The following is a 22996-nucleotide window of genomic DNA, read 5'->3' as shown; positions in this document are numbered from 1 at the left end:
CGCGCAGGGGTGCCATTCTTCCCCCGTAAAAAGACATAAGGCGGTTGGGAACTGGTTAAATAGATAAGAAAAGTATATTCTATTTCCTTTCTTTTTTTTTTACATTTATTCAGTTACTTCCTGGTTTCTGGCCTAGACAAATTATGTCATACATCCCAGGAGTCTTCTGAAGGGGAGGAGGGGTTTTCTCTGCTAAGCACACCCTCCTGCCTGCATGCCTGAGCTAAGGCCAGATGGATTCCAGGAAGTAAATGCTACATGATTCATCTGCCCTTACTCACAATGGCCACACCCAAAATTGCTAGGGGGCAGGCATGTACTGGCCATCAGGACTACCGGGAGATTCCCGGTGGGCCGATGGCTCAGTGGGCCAGTCAGGTGCAGTCCTGGAGCCGCTCCTCTCTGACAGTGAGTGATCGCAATTTCACTCCTGTCAGGAGGAGCAGCTTCCGTCATATGCTGGAGAGAGCATTAGGCTTTCTGCTCCCTCCAGCCTGCAGGGGAGATAGACCAACGGCAGACTTTCCTTCCTCTCTCCCCTATCACTTGTTATCACATGACTGGAGAGAGGATCGAGAAGCTGCCTTCAAAACTGTGAGTACATGTGGGAGGGGGAGGAGAGGGAAAACACTCTGATGTAAGGGGGACGCTGTTGGGGACACTCTGATGTAAGGGGGGTGCTTTTGGGGACACTGATGTAAGGGGGGGCGCTGTTGGGGACTCTCTGATGTAAGGGGGATGCTGTTGGGGACATTATGATGTAAGGGGGACGCTGTTGGGGACACTCTGATGTAAGGGGGGCGCTGTTGGGGACACTTTGATGTAAGGGGGGGTGCTGTTGGGGACACTCTGATGTAAGGGGGGCGCTGTTGGGGACACTGATGTAAGCGGGACGCTGTTGGGGATAGTCTGATGTAAGGGGAACGCTGTTGGGGACACTGATGTAAGGGGGGTGCTTTTGGGGACACTGATGTAAGGGGGGCGCTTTTGGGGACACTGATGTAAGGGGGGCGCTTTTGGGGACACTCTGATGTAAGGGGGAGGCTGTTGGGGACACTCTGATGTAAGGGGGAGGCTGTTGGGGACACTGTGGCGTAAGGGGGAGGCTGTTGGGGACACTGTGGCGTAAGGGGGACGCTGTTGGGGACACTGTTGTAAGGGGGACGCTGTTGGGGACACTGATGTAAGGGGGACACTCTGATGTAAGGGGGATGCTGTTGGGGACACTGATGTAAGGGGGACGCTGTTGGGGACACTGATGTAAGGGGGGCGCTTTTGGGGACACTGATGTAAGGGGGCGCTTTTGGGGACACTCTGATGTAAGGGGGACGCTGTTGGGGACACTGTTGTAAGGGAGACGCTGTTGGGGACACTGTTGTAAGGGGGACGCTGTTGGGACACTGATGTAAGGGGGACACACTGATGTAAGGGGGATGCTGTTGGGGACACTGATGTAAGGGGGACGCTGTTGGGGACACTCTGATGTAAGGGGGGCACTGTTGGGGACACTCTGTAAGGGGGACGCTGTTGGGGACACTCTGATGTAAGGGGGACGCTGTTGGGTACACTGTTGTAAGGGGGACACTCTGATGTAAGGGGGATGCTGTTGGGGACACTGATGTAAGGGGGACGCTGTTGGGGACACTCTGATGTAAGGGGGGCACTGTTGGGGACACTCTGATGTAGGGCTGCAACTAATGATTATTTTCATAATCGAGTAGTTGGCCGATTATTGTTTCGATTAATCGATTAATCGGTTAATAACCTTAAAAAAGAAAAAAAGTGTGGAGTATAATTTAGTTATTATGTAAAAAATTTTTAAAAAGGCAATTTATTCTTAAATATCTCTGTGCAGTGGTACATATAAATAACCAACTATATGGTTAGGGAGCAAAATATCTAATCCACTCTGAGAATAACAGACAAAAGAGATATATTGTATATACCATGACCAGGAGATATACTGTGTATATACAAGTAAAGGGTGAATCTGGAAAATATCAGACTCAGATCAAATTTTTTTATTTAAAAAACAAACAAACAATGTCTGCCTTCAAAAAAAAAAAAATGGCATTTTAAGAACATTCGTTTGATTTTCTAATCGTTAGTGGGGTCAAATCGACATTCATTTTCAACCACAGTGACGGTAAAATTTGGAAATAATAGAAAACTTCTCGGTCAAAGGAATTTTCAGACAGTGTATATGGTTTTCGTTCAGAAATTACATTCATTTTAAAAACAGAATGTTAAAAACAAGTGAAAATTTCAAACAACATTCTTTCATTCGGGGAATGTAAAAAGATTTTTTGTCTGAATATTCTCGTCTGAAAATTGATCGGTGTGGTCAGCATAAGGCTCGGTACACACCTATGCAGTTTGCTTTTGATCTGTTTCTGCTGTGCTTTTGGCTGTGCGTTTTGATTTTTGTGCATGTGATTTTGCTGCGATTTGCGTTTTTGCATTTTTTTTTTAGCCAATTTGTTGGGCAGATTAAAAAACACAAACTGCTGTAAAAACGCACTACATGCTTTTCTGCAGCTTCTCAATTGAAGTATATTGAACCAAAAAAGTACAGTTTTGCGTTAAAAAAAAAGTCCCTGACCCTTTCCAAATATGCAGTGGCTGAAAAAAAGCATAGATGTGAACATGTCCCATAGGAAACCATGTAAATGAACTGTAGTGTGTTTCTGCAAAAAGCACCAAAAAACAGATAGATGTGAACCAGGTCTAAGACGTTTAGTAACATAATGGGGTTAAGGCTGGATTCACACCTATGCATTTTTAGTGCTTTTTGCATTTTGCAGATTTTCACTATAGTCCATCTACCATGGTTTCCTATGGAACACGTTCTGTAGTGCAAATCTGCAAAATGCAAAAAGCACTAAAAATGCATAGGTGTGAATCCAGCCTGAAAGAACTAAAATCAGCCCTTTATAGTACAAAAAAGCAGATAATCACTACTGTAAGGGGTTCATTTTTTTTTTTTACTGTAGAACTGTGAAAGTAACATTTACAGTAGTGATTATTCGCTCTTTTTGTACTATAAAGGGCTCATTTTATTTATTTTTTTTAACTCCATTATATTACTGGGCGATTAATCGATTATGAAAATAGTAATCGATTAATTTCATAATCGATTAGTTGTCGATTAATCGATTAGTTGTTTCAGCCCTACGTCTGATGTAAGGGGGGCGCTGTTGGGGACACTCTGATGTAAGGGGGACGCTGTTGGGGACACTCTGATGTAAGGGGGACGCTGTTGGGGACACTCTGATGTAAGGGGGATGCTGTTGGGGACACTCTGATGTAAGGGGGACGCTGTTGGGGACACTCTGATGTAAGGGGGACGCTGTTGGGGACACTCTGATGTAAGGGGGACGCTGTTGGGGACACTCTGATGTAAGGGGGACGCTGTTGGGGACACTCTGATGTAAGGGGGCGCTGTTGGGGACACTCTGATGTAAGGGGGACGCTGTTGGGGACACTCTGATGTAAGGGGGACGCTGTTGGGGACACTCAAAATTAAAGTGGGCCAGTCGTGAGGAAGTCCAGGGCCAAATTTTTGTCCCAGTCCAGCCCTGCTAGAGGGTTGTTTCTCAAAGTGATTTCTCAGCAAAATAAAGCATGGAGACATGGATGGATGGGGGAGTTTGCTTTGAATATTAAAAAAAATGAATGACATGGTGTTTTTGGCTTGTGGTGCTCAGATGCAGTGTGGTTACGCTTTAAAGTAGAACTACGGCAACCCATAAAAATATGCTGCAACACTTAAGTGCATCTGTCCTTACAGTTTTAGCTTTACCCTACAAAGTCACATGCATACATGTTGAGCCTGCCAGTGGGAGTTCTAATGAAGTCCACCTAATGCAGCTTTCTGCGATGGGTGGCAATGATGCTGCACTGCTCCTGAATTCAGAGCAGAGTTGCCACTCTTATGAGGTAGGCTGTGCCTGCTTGCGCTACTATAGTAATATTAAAAATATTGCATGGGGCAAAGCTATTAGCATGGTCACTGCTGAATTACAAGCCTGTTGCACATCAAATCAGCACACCTACTCTTACCCACTACTTTTTGGGTGGACAGCACTGCTTCTGTTTCTGAATGGAGATTTCTGAGTGGAGACAGACTGTCATCCGCCGGCTCAACGGGGATCAACGGATCGATCCCTGCTGAGCCATCGGACTCTGTGAAAACGGACATGAATGTGTGAAAGGACCCTAAAGAAAAAAATCTATAGAAAATTGTATAGTGTATATCCAGCTTTAGTCAGGAAGTAAAGGAAGATTTTTTTTTTTACTTTATGAGTCTTGTGCGTGCATGCGCCACGCGGCTGTGACGTCATGCGGCTCCAGCCAATCACAGAGTCGGAGTCGATGGCCCTGGAAGGAAGAGGGGCGAAGATGGATGCTTTCACCAGCGGGGGACATCGTGGGCCTCGTTTGCAGGTAAGTGTCACATAATGGGCTAGTATGCGATGCGTACTAGCCCATTATGCTTTTACTTTGCAGGGGAAAAAAAGAGTAGACATGTGCAATTCGTTTTAGTTCCGAATTCGTTTTTTAACAAATTTTGACAAATTTGTTAATTCCGAAACTTCCAAAATTACAAATTTCCGAGGTTACGAATTTCCAAATTTTGAATTTCCGAATTTCCGAAAATTCTGAATTTCGGAAATTCGAAGATTTCGGAAATTCGAACCTAGGAAATTCGAATATGCAAAATTAGGAAATTTGAATGTTCAAAATTTCATAAATTTAAAAATTCTAAAATTTGGAAATTTGAAAATCCAAGAATAAGAATGAAAATCTGAAAATCAGAAAACCCGAAAATCTGAAATAATAACTAACTAATAGCAAATATTAAATTGAAGGTATTGGAATTTCCTTTCAAATTTGGCTGTTAGTGAACGTAACGAGTACGAATTTATCCGAAGTTACAAATTATCTGAAATAACGAATGCCGTATCTAAACGAATGGAACGTAAAGATCTAATAATAATAAATAACAATAATTATAATAAAACCTTTTTATTATTATTATTTATTATTAATTTGTTCTATTCCATTTGTTTAGATGCTGCATTTGTTATTTCGGATAATTCGTAACTTCAGCTAAATTTGTATTTGTTACGTTCACAAACAGCCAAATCTGAAAGGAAATTCCAATACCTATAATTTAATAGTTATTATTTCGAATTTTACTGATTTTCCTTTCTTTTTTTCAGATTTTCACATTTTCGGATTTTAGAATTTTTTAATTTTTGAATTACGAAAATTCGGAATTCGGGAATCCGCAAATCCGAAATTCGGAAATTTTGAAAATCCGAATTTTCGAATTTTCGAACTTCCGAAAAAAGCAAAAAAACGAATGAAACAAAAACGAACAAAATTGCACGTGTCTAATAAAGAGGAAGTAAAACCCATCAGGGTTTACTTCCTCTTTAGGCTTTGGCAATAAAACCTGGAAGCTGATTGGTTTCTATGCAGAAGTGAGCTTGATTTTGGACTCTCCAGCTTTTTGCCACGTTTAGCCTCTTTTGCGTCTGGAAGCTTTTGTAAAAAAATAATATATACTTTTTTTGTTTAAAATGAAAAACGTCTGTAAACGAAACGCTGCTAAATGCCAGTTACTGCGTTTAGCAGCGTTTACAAGCTGTTACAGGCATTTGGCGTTTCAAATGCCTCTGAACATCCATCTGAACCCATTTTTTTGCGTTCCAAAAAATGCTTCTTAACTCAACTGCCTAGAAACAACCCCGTGTACATGTACTGATAAGATAACATAGAGGAGAGTTCAGGGGCAGCTGAAAAAAATGTCCAACTGCTCCTAAACGTCCGTTTACCAGCAGCAGTGTACATGAGGCCTGGTATGCAAGGGCGTTCTGTTGTTTGAGAACAACAGTGACATCTGCTGGACATTTGTATGTACTGCAATTCTTCTATAATACCAGCAATCATTTGTAAGGCAGCCAGGCTAAAATGGAAAGATGAAGCCAGACAAACCATTGAGTGTGGGAATAAGCTTGGAAAGGGGAGTATTGCTGTTTTGTTGACTTTTTTTTTTCTCTGGTGGGGGGGAATACTCTCAAAAGACTTATATGCAGGCAGCACTATTGTGAAACACAATGCTGTTTAATTGCAACAGAAAATGCATATTTGTTGCCAAATGGCTGACTGCAAATGTCTTTATTTTAAAGTCATCAATTACAACAAGTAGACAAGATCGAGTGAAAGTCGCCAGCCACAGAAAATTAAAAATACCAGAACTCTTGGCTCTTTAAATAACTACTTAGCTTATGAATGTATGTTTACTAGTCCAGATGGAAAGATTATTCTATGTTGTCATGAAAGCTGATTCCCTTCATAGTGGATGTTTCCAATGCTTTACTTCCAGTAAGGATGCAAAACTTTAATAATTAAGTTATAATGGTTATCATTATTTCCTTTTTTTTTTCTTTTTACAGGAGTCAGCCCTGGCTCATGTTGAGTTGCCCAACACTGTAGAAGGGGTGGAAAAAGCCATCAAGAAGCACAAGGATTTCCTGACCACCATGGAGATGAACACACAGAAGGTTAAGATAGCAGTGGAAGCTGGAGAAAGCTTGATACGACTTGGAAATGTGTTTGCTGACCGTGTCCAGGAGCGGACCTCCGCAATCCAGAAAAGGTGAGAGGCGGGAGATTTACCGGTTTTCCTCTGGGTGCCCAATATTTCTAACTTTGCTCAGTTATGACCTTGGATATGCATGCTGGAACCACCAATATATATGTATGAACACCAATAAAAAGCAATATAGTTGTCTTCTTCAGGGATCCCTAACATTTGTCAGCTTAAAGGGTAAGTTCACCTTTACAGAAAAAATCTGTAAGGTGAACATACACAGGACCCGCACCTCGCCCCCCACCCCTAGTTCCGCTGACCTGAATGGCGGGGATCGCCTGTTCTGAACCCCGGTATGGCCGTCTCAGGCTTAGAAATCCCCAGAGCTTAATCCCTGAGGAGGTACATTTAGGGGCATTCTAATTGGTCAGTGCCGTCACATGGGCGGTGCGGACCAATCAGAAGCCGCGTAGCCCCACCTCTCAGCAGGGTGGAAGAAGAGAGGGCCGTGAGGCGATTGCCACCATTCAATTGCCGCCATTCAGGTCAGCGGGACTGGGGGGTCCTGTGTAAGTTCACCTTACAGTTTTTTATGTAAAGGTGAACTTACACTTTAAAGGCTAACTCCTCCTTTCTTACCCTGTTTTATAGGGTGTAACATGGTGCCAAAAAGAACCCCCAACCCCTTCTCTCCCTTTCCGGCAGTATCGTGGAGTTCATATCCCCAGCAGCTTCTGTCACTTTTTTAACTCTGTGGGGCTGTGCATGGCTCCACTCACACAGCCTGTCATTTATTCACAGAGATCTGTGATAGGAAGAACTACAAATCCCATCTGTCACTGTGATTGGACACAGCCGGTCACATGGTTAAACAGCTGTGTCATTGATTCTTTACAGAGATCGGTGTCGCGCTGTGTCCTAAGACTACGGCGCGGCCACAATCGCTACTCTGCACGCCCCTGCAGCCGTTTTGGGGCGCCGTCATATGACATCCACCGAGGCCGAGAGCCGCACCGCTCCTCCGTCTTTGATGGTGGGCGGGCAGCAAATGGTTAAAGATGCCAACCTGTCTGGTTTTACACACTTTTTTGTTTTTATGCGTCTGTCTTGTACTGAGCTGATTGAAAAGAAAAGTTTGGTTTGGCTTTAGGGTCAGGGGTTAAAGTGAGCCTGTGGTGTGCCTAAAGAGAGCAGTTACATTTGTCAGCAGCTAACAGATTTACTCAGTTGTGTTGTAGAGATCGATCGCTAAACAGAAACCACCCAAGAATAGTGTGTAATGCTAAAGCTGTCCATTTTGTTGTGTTCAGAACATACAAAAAAAAAGCCTGACCAGCACAATGGCTGTGTGTTGATGTGCACTGTGGTGCACAGCAATGCATACTAGAGGTGCGCATCTTCACTGGTCTCACGATTCGATTTGATTACGATTATCTGGTCAACGATTCGATTTCACGATGCATCACGATTACCGACGAACTCCCACTTCCGCTTGGGCCGCCTAGGCGTCCCTTCCTCCCTGCAATATTCTGGGACACATCACAGGTCCCATAAGATTGCCCAGGCCATTCATTCGGGACAGCACAGAGAGACATGCGCACCCGGCTGTGAAGCTGCAAGCTGTCACAGCCGGATGCCCACAGTAGTATTGCCAGCGCGGTGGACAGGCGGGGAAGAGAAGGGAGGGATCGGGTGGCCACGTCGCTGGATTGTGGGACAGGTGAGTGTCTTTTTATTAAAAGAAGATACACTTTTTTTGTAGCTGCTGACTTTTAATAAACAAAAATATTTACTGGAACTTTGAATTAAATATAACCTTACTCCCTTAACCACTTCAGCCCCGGAAGATTTGGCTGCTGAATGACTAGGCCATTTTTTGCAATTCGGCACTGCGTTACTTTAGCTGACAATTGCGCGGTCGTGCAACGTTGTACACAAACAAAATTGATGTCCTTTTTTTCTCCACAAATAGAGCTTTCTTTTGGTGGTATTTGATCATCTCTGCGTTTTTTTATTTTTTGCGCTATAAACAAAAAAAAAGCAACAATTTTGAAAAAAACACAATATTTTTTTACTTTTTGCTATAATAAATATCTCCATTTTTTTTTTCAAGGAGGACAAAAGGGAACACTGGTGCTCAATTAGGGGAAATGGGGGGGGTCCTGGCGCTTAGTGGGGGGAGATAGGGGGTGCTTAGTGGGGAGAGATGGGGGGGTTCTGGTGCTTAGTGGGGAGAGATGGGGGGGTCCTGGCGCTTAGTGGGGAGAGATGGGGGGTCCTGGCGCTTAGTGGGGAGAGATGGGAGGCTCAAGTGATTAGTGAGGGGAGATAGGGGTCCTGGTGCCTAATGGGGGCAGTTTGGGGGCACTGCCAGTCAGTGGGGGAGGGGGGGCACTGGTGCTGCTTAATCCATATGGAATCCTGTAGAAGAATCATCCCCCTCTGACTTTTCTTGTCTGCTGATTGTTCTCATCTCAAGTTCCCTCATTAGTCCCTCCCTACTGAGTCCTGACATCGCTCCGGAGTCCCGACCTGCTATCCTAGTGAACTATGTGGGTGGACTAGGAGGACAGGCTGCCTGTACCCCCTTATCAGCGGCCCTGTATATAGGCACCTCTGATGTGACTGCCCGTGCCCGGCCCGCCTCTCTGCTCTCAAGTCTCACTTCTCTCCTGACGTCAGCAGGGAATTCTCAGCCCTGCCCGCCTCTCTTCGGATTTGATAGTGACAGTCAGCGGGCGGGGCTTAGAATTCTCCGCTGACGTGAGAAGAGCTGGACGTGAGAGGAGAGAGGCGGGCATTGTACACGATCGTAACGCTCTCCTGGAAGGGACGGGGCAATGACATCACCGGCAATCGATTTCTACGGTCGCATGCATTGATGCCGCATCGGGGACACCCGAATCGCGATGCAGCGATTCATTTCAGCACCCCTAATGCATACAGTACAGTGCATCCGGGAAATATTCAGAGCTTCAACTTTTCCACATTTTGTTATGTTACGGCCTTATTCCAAAATGGATTAAATTCATTATTTTCCTCAAAATTCTACAAACAATACCTCCATAATGACAACGTGAAAGAAGTTTGTTTGAAATCTTTGAAAATTTATTAAAAATAAAAAACGAAAAAAAATCCCATGTACGTACAGTAGGTGACCGCGATATTGTGTCAATCTCGCCGCTGTTATCGGCAAGATTTGACACCTGCGAGCCCTGTCGCGGGAGCTAGCGCAGAGCTGGCTCACTGATCGGGAAAGGAAAACTTTTTTTTTCCTTTCGCGATGAGCGACAGGCAGTGCTGACAGCTGTCTGGTATGAATCATGAGGGGGAACGCCGTGCCAAGTTTTAAATGAAAAAAACGGCATGGGTTCCCCCCAGGGGCATACCAGGCCCTTAGGTCTGCTATGGATGTTAAGGGGAACCTCCTACGCCGAAAAATCGGCATGGGGTTCCCCCCAAAATCCATACCAGATCCTTATCCGAGCACGTAGCCCGGCCGGTCAGGAAAGGGGGTGGGGACGAGCGAGCGCCCCCCCCCCTCCTGAACCGTACCAGGCCGCATGCCCTCAACATGTGGGGTAGGTGCTTTGGGGGAGGGGAGCGCCCTGCGGGCCCCCCCACCCCATAGCACCTTGTCCCCATGTTGATGAGGACAAGGGCCTCTTCCCGACAACCCTGGCCGTTGGTTGTCGGCGCCTGCGGGCGGAGGGCTTATCAGAATCCGGGAGCCCCCTTTAACAAGGGGGCCCCCAGATCCCGGCCCCCCACCCTATGTGAATAAGTATGGGGTACATGGTACCCCTACCCATTCACCTAGGAAAAAAAAGTGTCAATAAAAAAAACCACACTACACAGGTTTTAAAAGTAATTTATTAGGCAGCTCTGGGGGTCTTCTTCCGACTTCGGGGTCTTCTTCCGACTTCTCCGCTCTCTCCGGCTTCTTCTCCTGCTGTTCAGCCTCTTCTCCCGGGCCCCTCCACTATCTTCTTCCAGCTCTTTTGCTAGCGGGGTCCCAGTCTTCTGCCACTGTCCGCTTCTTCTGTCGCTGGCCGGTTCTTCTCCGGTATCTTCTGCCGGACTCCCCCGCTATCATCGTTCAGCTCTTTTGCTAATGGGGGCCCGGTCTTCTGTGCTGTCTTGTCCCCTCTTCTCACGCCCTCTTATGACGCCAGAGTCCCTGCGCATGCTGGGACTGTGACGTCACAAGGGGGCGGGGTCTCCGCCTATATAAATGGCTGCGCAGCTCGCACACAGCATTCCAGCAGGAGAGAGCGTCGTGTCAACATCGGAAGAAGAGAAGAGGGGACAAGACAGCGCAGAATACCGGGCCCCCGCTAGCAAAAGAGGTGGAAGAAGATAGCGGGGGAGTCCGGCAGAAGATACCGGAGAAGAACCGTCCAGCGACAGAAGAACCGGACAGTGGCAGAAGACCGGGACCCCGCTAGCAAAAGAGCTGGAAGAAGATAGCGGAGGGGCCCGGGAGAAGAGGCCTGAACACCGGGAGAAGAAGTCGAAAGAAGACCCCGAAGTCGGAAGAAGACCCCCGGAGCTGCCTAATAAATTACTTTTAAAACCTGTGTAGTGTGTTTTTTTTATTGACACTTTTTTTTCCCTAGGTGAATGGGTAGGGGTAACATGTTAGGGCATGTGGCCTGGTACGGTTCGGGGGGGCGCTCGCTCGTCCCCATCCCCTTTCCTGACCGGCCAGGCTGTGTGCTCGGATAAGGGTCTGGTATGGATTTTGGGGGGGACCCACACGCCGATTTTTCAGCGTAGGGGGTTCCCCTTAACATCCATACCAGACCTAAGGGCCTGGTAGGCCCCTGGGGGGAACCCACGCCCGTTTTTTTTTTCATTTAAAACTTGGCGCGGCGTTCCCCCCGCATGATTCATACCAGACAGCTGTCAGCATTGCCTGTCGCTCATCGCGAAAGGAAAAAAAAAGTTTTCCTTTCCCGATCAGCGAGCCAGCGCGACATGCACAGTACCCTGTCGCTGAGAACCAGCACGATAGGATCGCACTGGAAACACAATCTCGTGGTCAGGTACTGTAAGCATTCACAGCTTTTGCAATGACACTCAAAATTGAGCTCAGATGCATCCTGTTTCCACTGATCATTCTAGAGATCTTTCTACAACTTGATTGGAGTCCATCTGTGGTAAATTCAGTTTAAACATGTATTGTTTGTAGAATTTTGAGAAAAATAATGAATTTAATCCATTTTGGAATAAGGCTGTAATATAACAAAATGTGGAAGAAGTGAAGCGGTGTGTGTACTTTCCAACAATACACAGAATCCACCGAAAACACCAGCCAGTCAGCAAAATATTGTTTGAACAGTTTGTGTTTGGTTTACATAAGATACATTTGCAAATATATGTGAAGCCGCACTGCCATGTCAAGGCTCCTCTGCAAAGTACGGTCCCTAAGGCCCCTTTCACACTGGGGCGGTTTGCAGGCGTTATTGCATAAGCCCTCGGGCGTTATTGTGCCCGAGGGCTTTCACACTGAAGCGGTGCGCTGTCAGGAGAAGAAAAAATCTCCTGCAAGCCGCATCTTTGGAGCGGTAAAGGAGCGGTGTATTCACCGCTCCTAAACCGCTCCTGCCCATTGAAATCAATGGGACAGCGAGGCTATACCGCGGTAATACCGCGGCTATAGCCGCGCTATACGAGGGGTTTTAACCCTTTTTTGGCCGCCAGCGGGGGGTTAAAACCGCACCACTAGCGGCCGAATACCGCGGTAATGTATTACCGCCGATGCCCCCTACCGCCCCAGTGTGAAAGGGGCCTAACTCTACTCTAACATTGTTTCCAAATGGAGACATACATAGCAAGGAATACATTGAGAGTCTAAACTAGTTCAACAAACTCATAAAAAAACAGAGGTATTGGTTGCATATATTTGCAATCATATGTGAAATCGCCTTCCATTATAGCAAAAAGAGGTCCAAAACATGCCTGGAAAAATGCAGCTTTTAGTTTATGACTACCCATCTCATTTCTTGAGGTGCTAAAATGGAAGGGCAGTACAACCCCTCACCCCCACCCACAATGACCCCATTTTGGAAATTAGACACCCCAAGGAAATTGCTGAGAGGCATGTTGAGACCATTGAATATTTTATTTTTTTGTCACAAGTGATTGAAAAATGACTAATAAATAAAAACAACTACACAAAGTTGTCACTAAATGATATATTGCTCACACATGCCATGGTTATATGTGGAATTACACCCTAAAATACATTCTGCTGCTTCTCCTGAGTATGGGGATACCACATGTGTGAGACTTTTTTGGAGCCTAGCCGTGTACAGGACCCCGAAAACCAAGCACCGCCTTCAGGATTTGTAAGGGCGTAAATTTTTGATTTCACTCCTCACTACCTATCACAGTTTCGAAGGCCATAAAATGCCAAGATAGCACAAACCCCCCCAAATGACCCCATTTTGGAATTAGATACCCCAAGCTATTTGCTGATAGGCATGTTGAGTCCATGGAATATTTTATATTTTGCCACAAGTTGCGGGAAAATTATTATTTTTTTTTTTTTTTGTGCACAAATTTGTCACTAAATGATCTATTGCTAAAACATGCCATGGGCATATGTGAAATGACACCCCAAAATACATTCTGCTGCTTCTCTTAAGTACAGGGATACCACATATGTGAGACTTTTTGGGAGCCTAGCCATGTACAGGACCTCGAAAACCAAGCACCACCTTCAGGTTTTCTAAGGGTGTAAAATGGTGATTTCACTTCCTCACTACCTATCACAGTTTCGGAGGCCATGAAATGACAAGATAGCACAACCCCCCCGCCCCCCCAAATGACCTAATTTTGGAAAGAAGACACTTCAAGCTATTTGCTGAGAGGCATGATGAGTCCATGGAATATTTTATATTTTGCCACAAGTTTCAGGAAAATTACAGTTTTTTTTTTTTTTACACAAAGTTGTCACTAAATGATATATTGTTCAAACATGGTGTGGTTATATATGGAATTACACCCCAAAATACATTCTGCTGCTTCTCCTGAGTATGGGGATACCACATGTGTGAGACTTTTTGACAGTCTAACCGCGTACAGGACCCCGAAAACCAAGCACCGCCTTCAGGCTTTCTAAGGGCGTACATTTTTTATTTCACTGCTCACTGCCTATAATAGTTTCGAAGCCATGAAATGCCCAGATAGCACAACCCCCCCAAATGACCTCATTTTGGAAAGTAGACACCCCAAGCTATCTGCTGAGAGGCATGTTGAGTATTTTGCAGATCTCACTTTTTCTTTTCTGTCTTCATTTTCAAAAATAAATGAGATCTGCAAAATACTCACCATGCCTCTTAGAAAATACCTTGGGGTGTCTACTTTCCAAAATGGGGTCATTTCAGGGCCTCCGTAACTGTGATAGGTAGTGAGGAGTAAAATCACAATTTTACGCCTTTAGAAAGCCTGAAGGCGGTGCTTGGTTTTTGGGGTCCTGTACGCTGCTAGGCTCCCAAAAATTCTCACACGTGTGGTATCCCTGTACACAGGAGAAGCAGCAGAATATATTTTGGGGTGTAATTTCATATATGCCCATGGCATGTTTGAGCATTAGATCATTTAGTGACAACTTTGTGGGAAAGAAAAAAATTGTAATTTTCTGGCAACTTGTGGCAAAATATAAAATATTCCATGGACTCAACATGCTTCTCATCAAATAGCTTGGGGTGTCTACTTTCCAAAATGGGGTCATTTGGGGGAGGGTTCTACTATCTTGGCATTTTATGGCCTTCAAAACTGATAGGTAGTGAAGAGTGAAATCAAAAATTTACACCCTTAGAAATCCTGAAGGCGGTGCTTGGTTTTCGGTGTCCTGTAGGTGGCTAGGCTCCCAAAAAGTCTCACACATGTGGTATCAAGGTACTCAGGAGAAGCAGCAGAATGTATTTTGGGGTGTAATTCCACATATAACCATGCCATGTTTGAACAATATATCATTTAGTATCCAACACACGCCTGCAGAAAATAAAAAGTCTACCGGCCTCCAACCTCCCCTCACAGCTGGTCCAACACACGCCTGCAGAAAAGAAAAAGTCTACCGGCCTCAAACCTCCCCTCACAGCCGGTCCAACACACGCCTGCAGAAAATAGTCTACCGGCCTCCAACCTCCCCTCACAGCCGGTCCAACACACGCCTGCAGAAAATAAAGTCTTCCGGCCCCCAACCTCCCCTCACAGCCGGTCCAACACACGCTTGCAGGAAAAGAAAAGTCTATCAGCCTCCAACCTCCTTTAACAGCCTGTCCAACACACGCCTGCAGATAATAAAAAGTCTACCGGCCTCCAACCTCCCCTCACAGCCGGTCCAACACACACCTGCAGAAAAGAAAAAGTCTACCGGCCTCCAACCTTCCCTCACAGCCGGTCCAACACAAGCCTGCAGGAAAGAAAAAGTCTACTGGCCTCCAACCTCCCCTCACAGCTGGTCCAACACACGCCTGCAGAAAAAGTCTACCGGCCTCCAACCTCCCCTCACAGCAGCTCCAACTCGTACTGTCTTTATTTTTTCTATTTTTGTTTCTTTTTCTGGTTCTTTTTCTTTTCTTCATGATCATCGAGGGTACTTCTGCAGGGGGGTGATGAAAATTTTGGTCTTTGAATTTCTTTCTTTTTTTTTTCTTTTTTTCTTTATGACAGCGACTTTTTCGTGGAGTTTCAGTGTCATCGTGGCTTTCTGGAGAAAGCATAAAGCGAACACGATGTTTTGGTTTTTTTTATGTAGAAGTGGGGTCGCCTTGGTCGATTATCATCTTCATGCCCTGGAGGAAGCGTAAAGCGAACATGACGTTTTGGTTTCTCTATGTCTAGGTCGCACTCTGGTGGAGTGGCCATGTCTAGGTCGCACTCTGGCGGATTGGCCATGTCTAGGTCGCACTCTGGTGGAGTGGCCATGTCTAGGTCACGCTCTGGCGGAGTGGCCATGTCTAGGTCGCGCTCTGGCGGAGTGGCCATGTCTAGGTCGCACTCTGGCGGAGTGGCCATGTCTAGGTCGCACTCTGGCGGAGTGGCCATGTCTAGGTCGCACTCTGGCGGAGTGGCAATGTCTAGGTCGCACTCTGGTGGAGTGACGTCGCCTGGGGCGCACTCTGGTGGAGTGACGTAACCTGGGGCGCACTCTGGCGGAGTGACGTCGCCTGGGGCGCACTCTGGCGGAGTGACGTCGCCTGGGGCGCACTCTGGCGGAGTGACGTCGCCTGGGGCGCACTCTGGCGGAGTGACGTCGCCTGGGGCGCACTCTGGTGGAGTGACGTTGCCTGGGGCGCACTCTGGTGGAGTTGCCTTGCCTGGGGCGCACTCATACTGTCTTATTTTTTCTATTTTTGTTTCTTTTTCTGGTTCTTTTTCCTTTGTCCTGTTCTGTGATGATCAAGGGTTCTTCTGGTGGAGTCTCCTTGTGGAAGTGTGTTTGGAGGTTCTAAGTAATTTGCTAGCAAAAATAAACAGTTTTTAACCAGTTGCTGACCACTGCACGCCGATGTACGTCAGCAGAATGGCACAGTCAGGCATAAGGGCTTACCTGTACGTCCCTGCCTCCCAGCGGGCGGGGGGTCCAATCGGGCCCCCCCTATGGTGCCTGCGGCGGTCGGATTCATTACAGGAGCGATCGGTGCTGAGGGGGAGGCCACCGATTCATGGCCAGCCCCTCACGATCACTCCTGACGAATGGAATGCTTCCTCTGCTTCTGTAATGTAAACAGAAGCAGAGGAAGTGATCTCATCTTTCCTCCTGCCTAACTTATTTATACTAAATGGAATATCCCTTACATGTCATATCTGATGATATATATAATCTCCTGTATACACTTATGATTTCTAAAGGAACAAATACAGGTCAAAATCAGTATTTAACCCTTTGGGCTGCAATGTGTCCAAACGGTTAATCCAATGAACCTCACTTTTCTTTAAAGCTAATTCCCTGTTCCCCCCTCGTCTGTTTATGGGTACTCCATCAATGACCATATACATTAATTGAGACACTATGCTTTTTTTTTTCTACAAAATGTCTAGATAATGGTAATTTTTCTAATTTGTCCCGAACTGAATATTTGTGTCTTTCAATTCTATCCTTTACTCTTTGAGTTGTTTCCACATGGACTTTTTTGATTCCAGAATATCCCATCACACCCATTTTTTATGTGTTGCCTAAGGTACACAAGGACCCACTAAATCCACCGGGTCGTCTAATCGTCTCTAGTATTGATTCTCTCACCATGCCAATTGCTAAGTACTTAGATAAATGTCTTACTCCTCTGGTTATAAACACCCGAACTTACATTGAAGATACTCAAGATTTTTTGAATAAAATAAAAGATTTAATCCTTCCATCAGGAGCTATGTTAGTGACTTGGGATGTGGCTAATCTCTATACAGCCATCCCGCACTCCTTAGGACTTGAAGCCTGTAGACGGTTATTGAATGATTCCAAACATGACGTGTTTGGCATATGGGTGAGCGACCGAGATTCATTGCTTCTATTCGATTTTTATTTGAATAATTTAGTCCCCGGTTTAAAATTTAACATGTCTAGTTCTGACACAACAATTCCCTTTTTAGACACATTGTTGCATATACAAGACGATCACATTGTGAGCGACTTATATCGAAAACCCACAGATCGGAATCAATTGCTACATTATTCTAGTTTTCATCCGCCTGGGTTATTTAAATCCATACCCAGGAGTCAATTGAAACGGGTGTCTAGAATTGTAAATAAAGTAGATACAAGAGAAGAACTTCTGAATGAGATGGAAGACAGATTATGCCAGCGAGGATACCCAAGTGATATGGTTCATCAAGAACGTATCAATTTATTTTATGATAGAAAGAAGGATGTAGCTCGCAGGCTGCCTTTCATCTCACAGTTTCACCCGTTCTCAAACCAGATTAACAATGTTATTAGAAAACATTGGTCTATATTAAATAAAAATGATCCAACTATTCCTGAGTTTTATCATCCTCCACTACCGTCTTATCGTAGAGGAAGAACGTTGCGTGATAGATTGGTTAAATCAGATCAATATAGCACCCCCATCCCCCGCATTACGTTTCTGGGTCCCCCTAATGTGATGTGTGTTACCAGTTGCAGACATATGATTGTGAGAAAGGGCGTTATCTGTTGAAGCCCGAAACATCGCCGCCAGCTGCATCTGGTGCTTTTTTGATATTTTGAATTGATGTAATTTCATCGGAAATAAATCTTCTTGTGCAGCAGTCCTTGCCATTTGTTTCTACATATTGGTCTGTGGGAAGGACTAGATTGCTTGCGCTATAGGATCGTTCAGTGCATCTCACCCCTTGAACAGTGCTATATTAAGGTGACCAGATTTTTAAAATGAAATCCGGGGACATATATATATATTTTTTTTATTGACAAATGGTAAACTATTTTCTAAGCATATTTTCCTCAAATGATATATGCAGTGTTTATGGAATGATTGTATGATATATACGTTATCGCTCATATTTCGTCCATGAGATAAAAAAAAAGGTTAGGGCAGTACAGTGACAGTATACGGCAGGTTAGGGCAGTACAGTGACAGTATACGGCAGGTTGGGGCAGTACAGTGACAGTATATGGCAGGTTAGGGCAGTACACTGACAGTATACGGCAGGTTGGGGCAGTACAGTGACAGTATATGGCAGGTTAGGGCAGTATGTAGTGACAGTATACGGCAGGCTAGTTCAGTATGTAGTGACAGTATATGGCAGGCTCGTTCAGTATGTAGTGACAGTATAAGGCAGGCTAGTTCAGTATGTAGTGACAGTATACGGCAGGCTAGTTCAGTATGTAGTGACAGTATACGGCAGGCTCGTTCAGTATGTAGTGACGGTATACGGCAGGTTAGTTCAGTATGCAGTGACAGTATACGGCAGGTTTGTTCAGTAAGTAGTGACAGTATACGGCAGGTTAGTTCAGTATGTAGTGACAGTATACGGCAGGTTAGTTCAGTATGTAGTGACAGTATATGGCAGGTTAGTTCAGTATGTAGTGACAGTATACGGCAGGTAAGTTCAGTATGTAGTGACAGTATGCAGGAGGTTAGTAAAGTATGTAGTGACAGTATACGGCAGGTTAGTTCAGTATGTAGTAACAGTAAACGACAGGTTAGTTCAGTATGTAGTGACAGTATGCGGCAGGTTAGTTCAGTATGTAGTGACAGTATACGGCAGGTTAGTTCAGTATGTAGTGACAGTATACGGCAGGTTAGTTCAGTATGTAGTGACAGTATACAGCAGGCTCGTTCAGTATGTAGTGACAGTATACGGCAGGCTAGTTCAGTATGCAGTGACAGTATATGGCACGCTAGTTCAGTATATAGTGATAATATACGGCAGGTTAGGGCAGTGTAGGGTGAAATAGTGACATGTTAGGTCAGTATGTAGTGACAGTATACGGCAGGTTAGTTCAGTATGTAGTGACAGTATACGGCAGTTTAGTTCAGTATGTAGTGACAGTATATGGCAGGTTAGTTCAGTATGTAGTGACAGTATACGGCAGGTTAGTTCAGTATGCAGTGACAGTATATGGCAGGCTAGTTCAGTATGTAGTGATAGTATACGGCAGGTTAGGGCAGTGTAGGGTGAAATAGTGACATGTTAGGTCGGTATGTAGTGACATTATACGGCAGTTTAGTTCAGTATGTAGTGACAGTATATGGCAGGTTAGTTCAGTATGTAGTGACAGTATACGGCAGGTTAGTTCAGTATGTAGTGACAGTATACGGCAGGCTCGTTCAGTATGTAGTGACAGTATACGGCAGGTAAGTTCAGTATGTAGTGACAGTATACGGCAGGTTAGTTCAGTATGTAGTGACCGTATACGGCAGGTTAGTTCAGTATGTAGTGACAGTATACGGCAGGCTCGTTCAGTATGTAGTGACAGTATACGGCAGGCTAGTTCAGTATGCAGTGACAGTATATGGCAGGCTAGTTCAGTATGTAGTGATAGTATACGGCAGGTTAGGGCAGTGTAGGGTGAAATAGTGACATGTTAGGTCGGTATGTAGTGACAGTATACGGCAGGTTAGTTCAGTATGTAGTGACAGTATACGGCAGTTTAGTTCAGTATGTAGTGACAGTATATGGCAGGTTAGTTCAGTATGTAGTGACAGTATACGGCAGGTTAGTTCAGGATGCAGTGACAGTATATGGCAGGCTAGTTCAGTATGTAGTGATAGTATACGGCAGGTTAGGGCAGTGTAGGGTGAAATAGTGACATGTTAGGTCGGTATGTAGTGACAGTATACGGCAGTTTAGTTCAGTATGTAGTGACAGTATATGGCAGGTTAGTTCAGTATGTAGTGACAGTATAAGGCAGGCTCGCTCAGTATGTAGTGACAGTATACAGCAGGTTAGTTCAGTATGTAGTGACAGTATACGGCAGGCTAGTTCAGTAAGTAGTGACAGTATACGGCAGGCTAGTTCAGTATGTAGTGACAGTATACGGCAGGTTAGGGCAGTGTAGGGTGACATAGTGACGTGTTAGGTCTGTCGCTCTACCTGTCTGCGATTTCCCACCTGACTCTTCATACCCTCTGCTAACTACACTGGTCTTCCCTGCAACACAAAAGTCGCTCTACCTGTCTATAAATTTAGTTAATTTAGCACGTTGTCATCCTCCCTAGACGTACTTGCTCCTCTTTCTACACGCAGAACCAGGCCCCATCTGCCACAACCCTGGCAAACAGACGACACCAGAAGTCTCAAGAGACGCAGCCGTGCTCTTGAGCGAGCATGGCGTAAATCTAAATCCCTGCAAGATTTTACCCTCTACAAATCTGTCCTTCTCAAATACAACTCCTGTCCCCACACTGCTAAACAAACCTATTACAACACTCTCTCATCAAAACCCTCTCATCCAAACCTCGTCAACTCTCTTCTACCCTTAATTCCTTACTTCACCCCCCACTGCCCCCACCCACCAACTTGCTTACCGCTCAACATATTGCCAACCACTTCAATAGCAAAATCAACACAATTCGCAAGGAGATATCCAGCATTCAAATTCCTCCCCTACCCAACATATCAGGTCCAACACCACACTCAATACTCTCCTCCTTTTGCCCAGTTACCACAGAAGAAGTTGATAAACTCCTCTCCATGGCCCACCTCACTACATGTCCCCTGGACCCTGTCCCCTCTCAATTACTGCGACCACCTTCCCACTCTATCCTCAACTCCCTAACCCACATCTTTAACCTCTCCCTCTCCTCCGGCACCTTTCCTTCCCCGCTCAAACATGCACTGGTTACCCCCATACTCAAAAAACCCCTCACTAGACCCCACCTGTTTGAATAACTTAAGACCTATCTCCCTTCTCCCGTTTGCCTCCAAGCTCATCGAACGCCTTGTTCATGACCAAATGAGTCGCTACCTCACGCACAACAACCTTCTCGACCCCCTACAGTCTGGCTTCCGCCTACAACATTCTACTGAAACTGCCCTACTAAAAATCACCAATGACCTAATAACTGCCAAAACCAATGGCAACTACTCCATACTCATACTTTTAGACCTCTCTGCTGCCTTTGACACAGTTGACCACCTGCTGCTCCTCAGCAAATTACACTCCCTTGGCCTCCGTGATTCTGCATTATCCTGGTTCTCCTCCTACTTATCTCAGCGCACTTTCAGTGTCACTTACAACTCCATCTCCTCCGCTCCTCTTCCTCTTTCTGTTGGGGTACCCCAAGGCTCCGTCCTTGGGCCTCTCCTTTTCTCACTCTATACCTCTTCCCTGGGCCAGTTGATAACCTCCCATGGCTTCCAATACCACCTCTATGCCAATGACACACAGATCTATCTCTCCACTCCTCAACTCACCCCCACTATCTCCTCAAGGATCTCAAACTTGCTGAATGACATATCGGTATGGATGTCACACCACATCCTCAAACTTAATCTTTCTAAAACTGAGCTTGTTATATTTCCTCCTTCAAGGTGCCCCTCCTGTGACTTCACCATTAATATCAACAACACAACCATTGGTCCCTCCACACATGCCAGGGCCCTGGGTGTAATCCTTGACTCTGACCTCTCCTTCAGCCCCCATATCCAATCACTGGCTAAATCCTGCCACCTTAACCTCCGCAACATCTCCAGAATTCGACCCTTCCTGACTAATGACACCACAAAGCAACTTATTCACCCCTTGATTATTTCCCGCCTCGACTACTGCAACTCTCTCCTTAATGGCCTACCCTTAAGCAGGCTATCCCCCCTTCAGTCTATTATGAATGCTGCTGCTAGACTAATACACCTCACTAATCGATCCGTGACTGCTGCTCCTCTCTGCCAATCCCTTCACTGGCTTCCCCTACCCCACCGTGTAAAATTCAAAATGCTAACCATAACATACAAGGCCATTCACAACATCGCCCCCATCTACATCACCAACCTCATCTGCAGATATCACCCAAATCGTCCCCTCCGCTCCTCCCAGGACCTCCTGCTCTCTAGCTACCTTGTTACCTCCTCCCATGCTCGCCTTCAGGACTTCTCCAGAGCCTCTCCCATCCTCTGGAATTCCCTGCCCCAGTATGTCCGATCAGCCCCTACCCTGTCCACCTTTAGGAGATCCCTGAAAACTCATTTATTCAGGGAAGCCTATCCCACACCCACATAACTGTCCCTGAGCCACCCCCATCAAATCATTCTTTGCAGCTATTACCTTTTGTACCACCACCCCCTCCCTTTAGAATGTAAGCTCTACGAGCAGGGCCCTCCTGTACCTTTTGTATTGAACTGTACTGTAATTGTGTTGTCCCCCTTATACATTGTAAAGCGCTGAGTAAACTGTTGGCGCTATATAAATCTCGTATAATAATAATGTAGTGACAGTATACGGCAAGTTAGTTCAGTATGTAGAGACCGTGTACGGCAGGCTAGTTCAGTATGTAGTGACAGTATACAGCAGGTTAGTTCAGTATGTAGTGACAGTATACGGCATTTTAGTTCAGTATGTAGTGACGGTATACGGCAGGCTCGTTCAGTATGTAGTGACAGTGTACGGCAGGCTAGTTCACTATGTAGTGACAGTATACGCCAGGCTAGTTCAGTATGTAGTGACAGTATACGGCAGGTTAGTTCAGTATGTAGTGACAGTATACGGCAGGTTAGGGCAGTATGTAGTGACAGTATATGGCAGGTTAGTTCAGTATGTAGTGACAGTATACGGCAGGTTAGTTCAGTATGTAGTGACAGTATACGGCAGGCTCGTTCAGTATGTAGTGACAGTATACGGCAGGTTAGTTCAGTATGTAGTGACAGTATACGGCAGGTTAGTTCAGTATGTAGTGACAGTATACGGCAGGCTCGTTCAGTATGTAGTGACAGTATACGGCAGGC

General features: G+C 45.5%; 1 protein-coding gene across 3 annotated transcripts in view; it reads left to right on the top strand.

Moving 5' to 3' along the window:
- The window catches only part of SPTBN4 (spectrin beta, non-erythrocytic 4), a 285984-nt gene that overhangs the window by 103741 nt on the left and 159247 nt on the right, over nt 1-22996 (top strand). For all 3 annotated transcript variants that reach the window (XM_073598514.1, XM_073598515.1, XM_073598516.1), the window contains one exon: nt 6465-6667. In XM_073598514.1, coding sequence (XP_073454615.1) covers nt 6465-6667 — 203 coding nt within the window. The remainder of the gene's footprint in view (nt 1-6464; nt 6668-22996) is intronic.

This window comes from Aquarana catesbeiana, linkage group LG09 (genome assembly GCF_042186555.1).
Source record: "Aquarana catesbeiana isolate 2022-GZ linkage group LG09, ASM4218655v1, whole genome shotgun sequence".
Taxonomy (NCBI): Eukaryota; Metazoa; Chordata; class Amphibia; order Anura; family Ranidae; genus Aquarana; species Aquarana catesbeiana.
The sequence above is the reverse complement of the archived record's forward strand: the minus strand, read 5'-3'. Positions and strand labels throughout refer to the sequence as shown.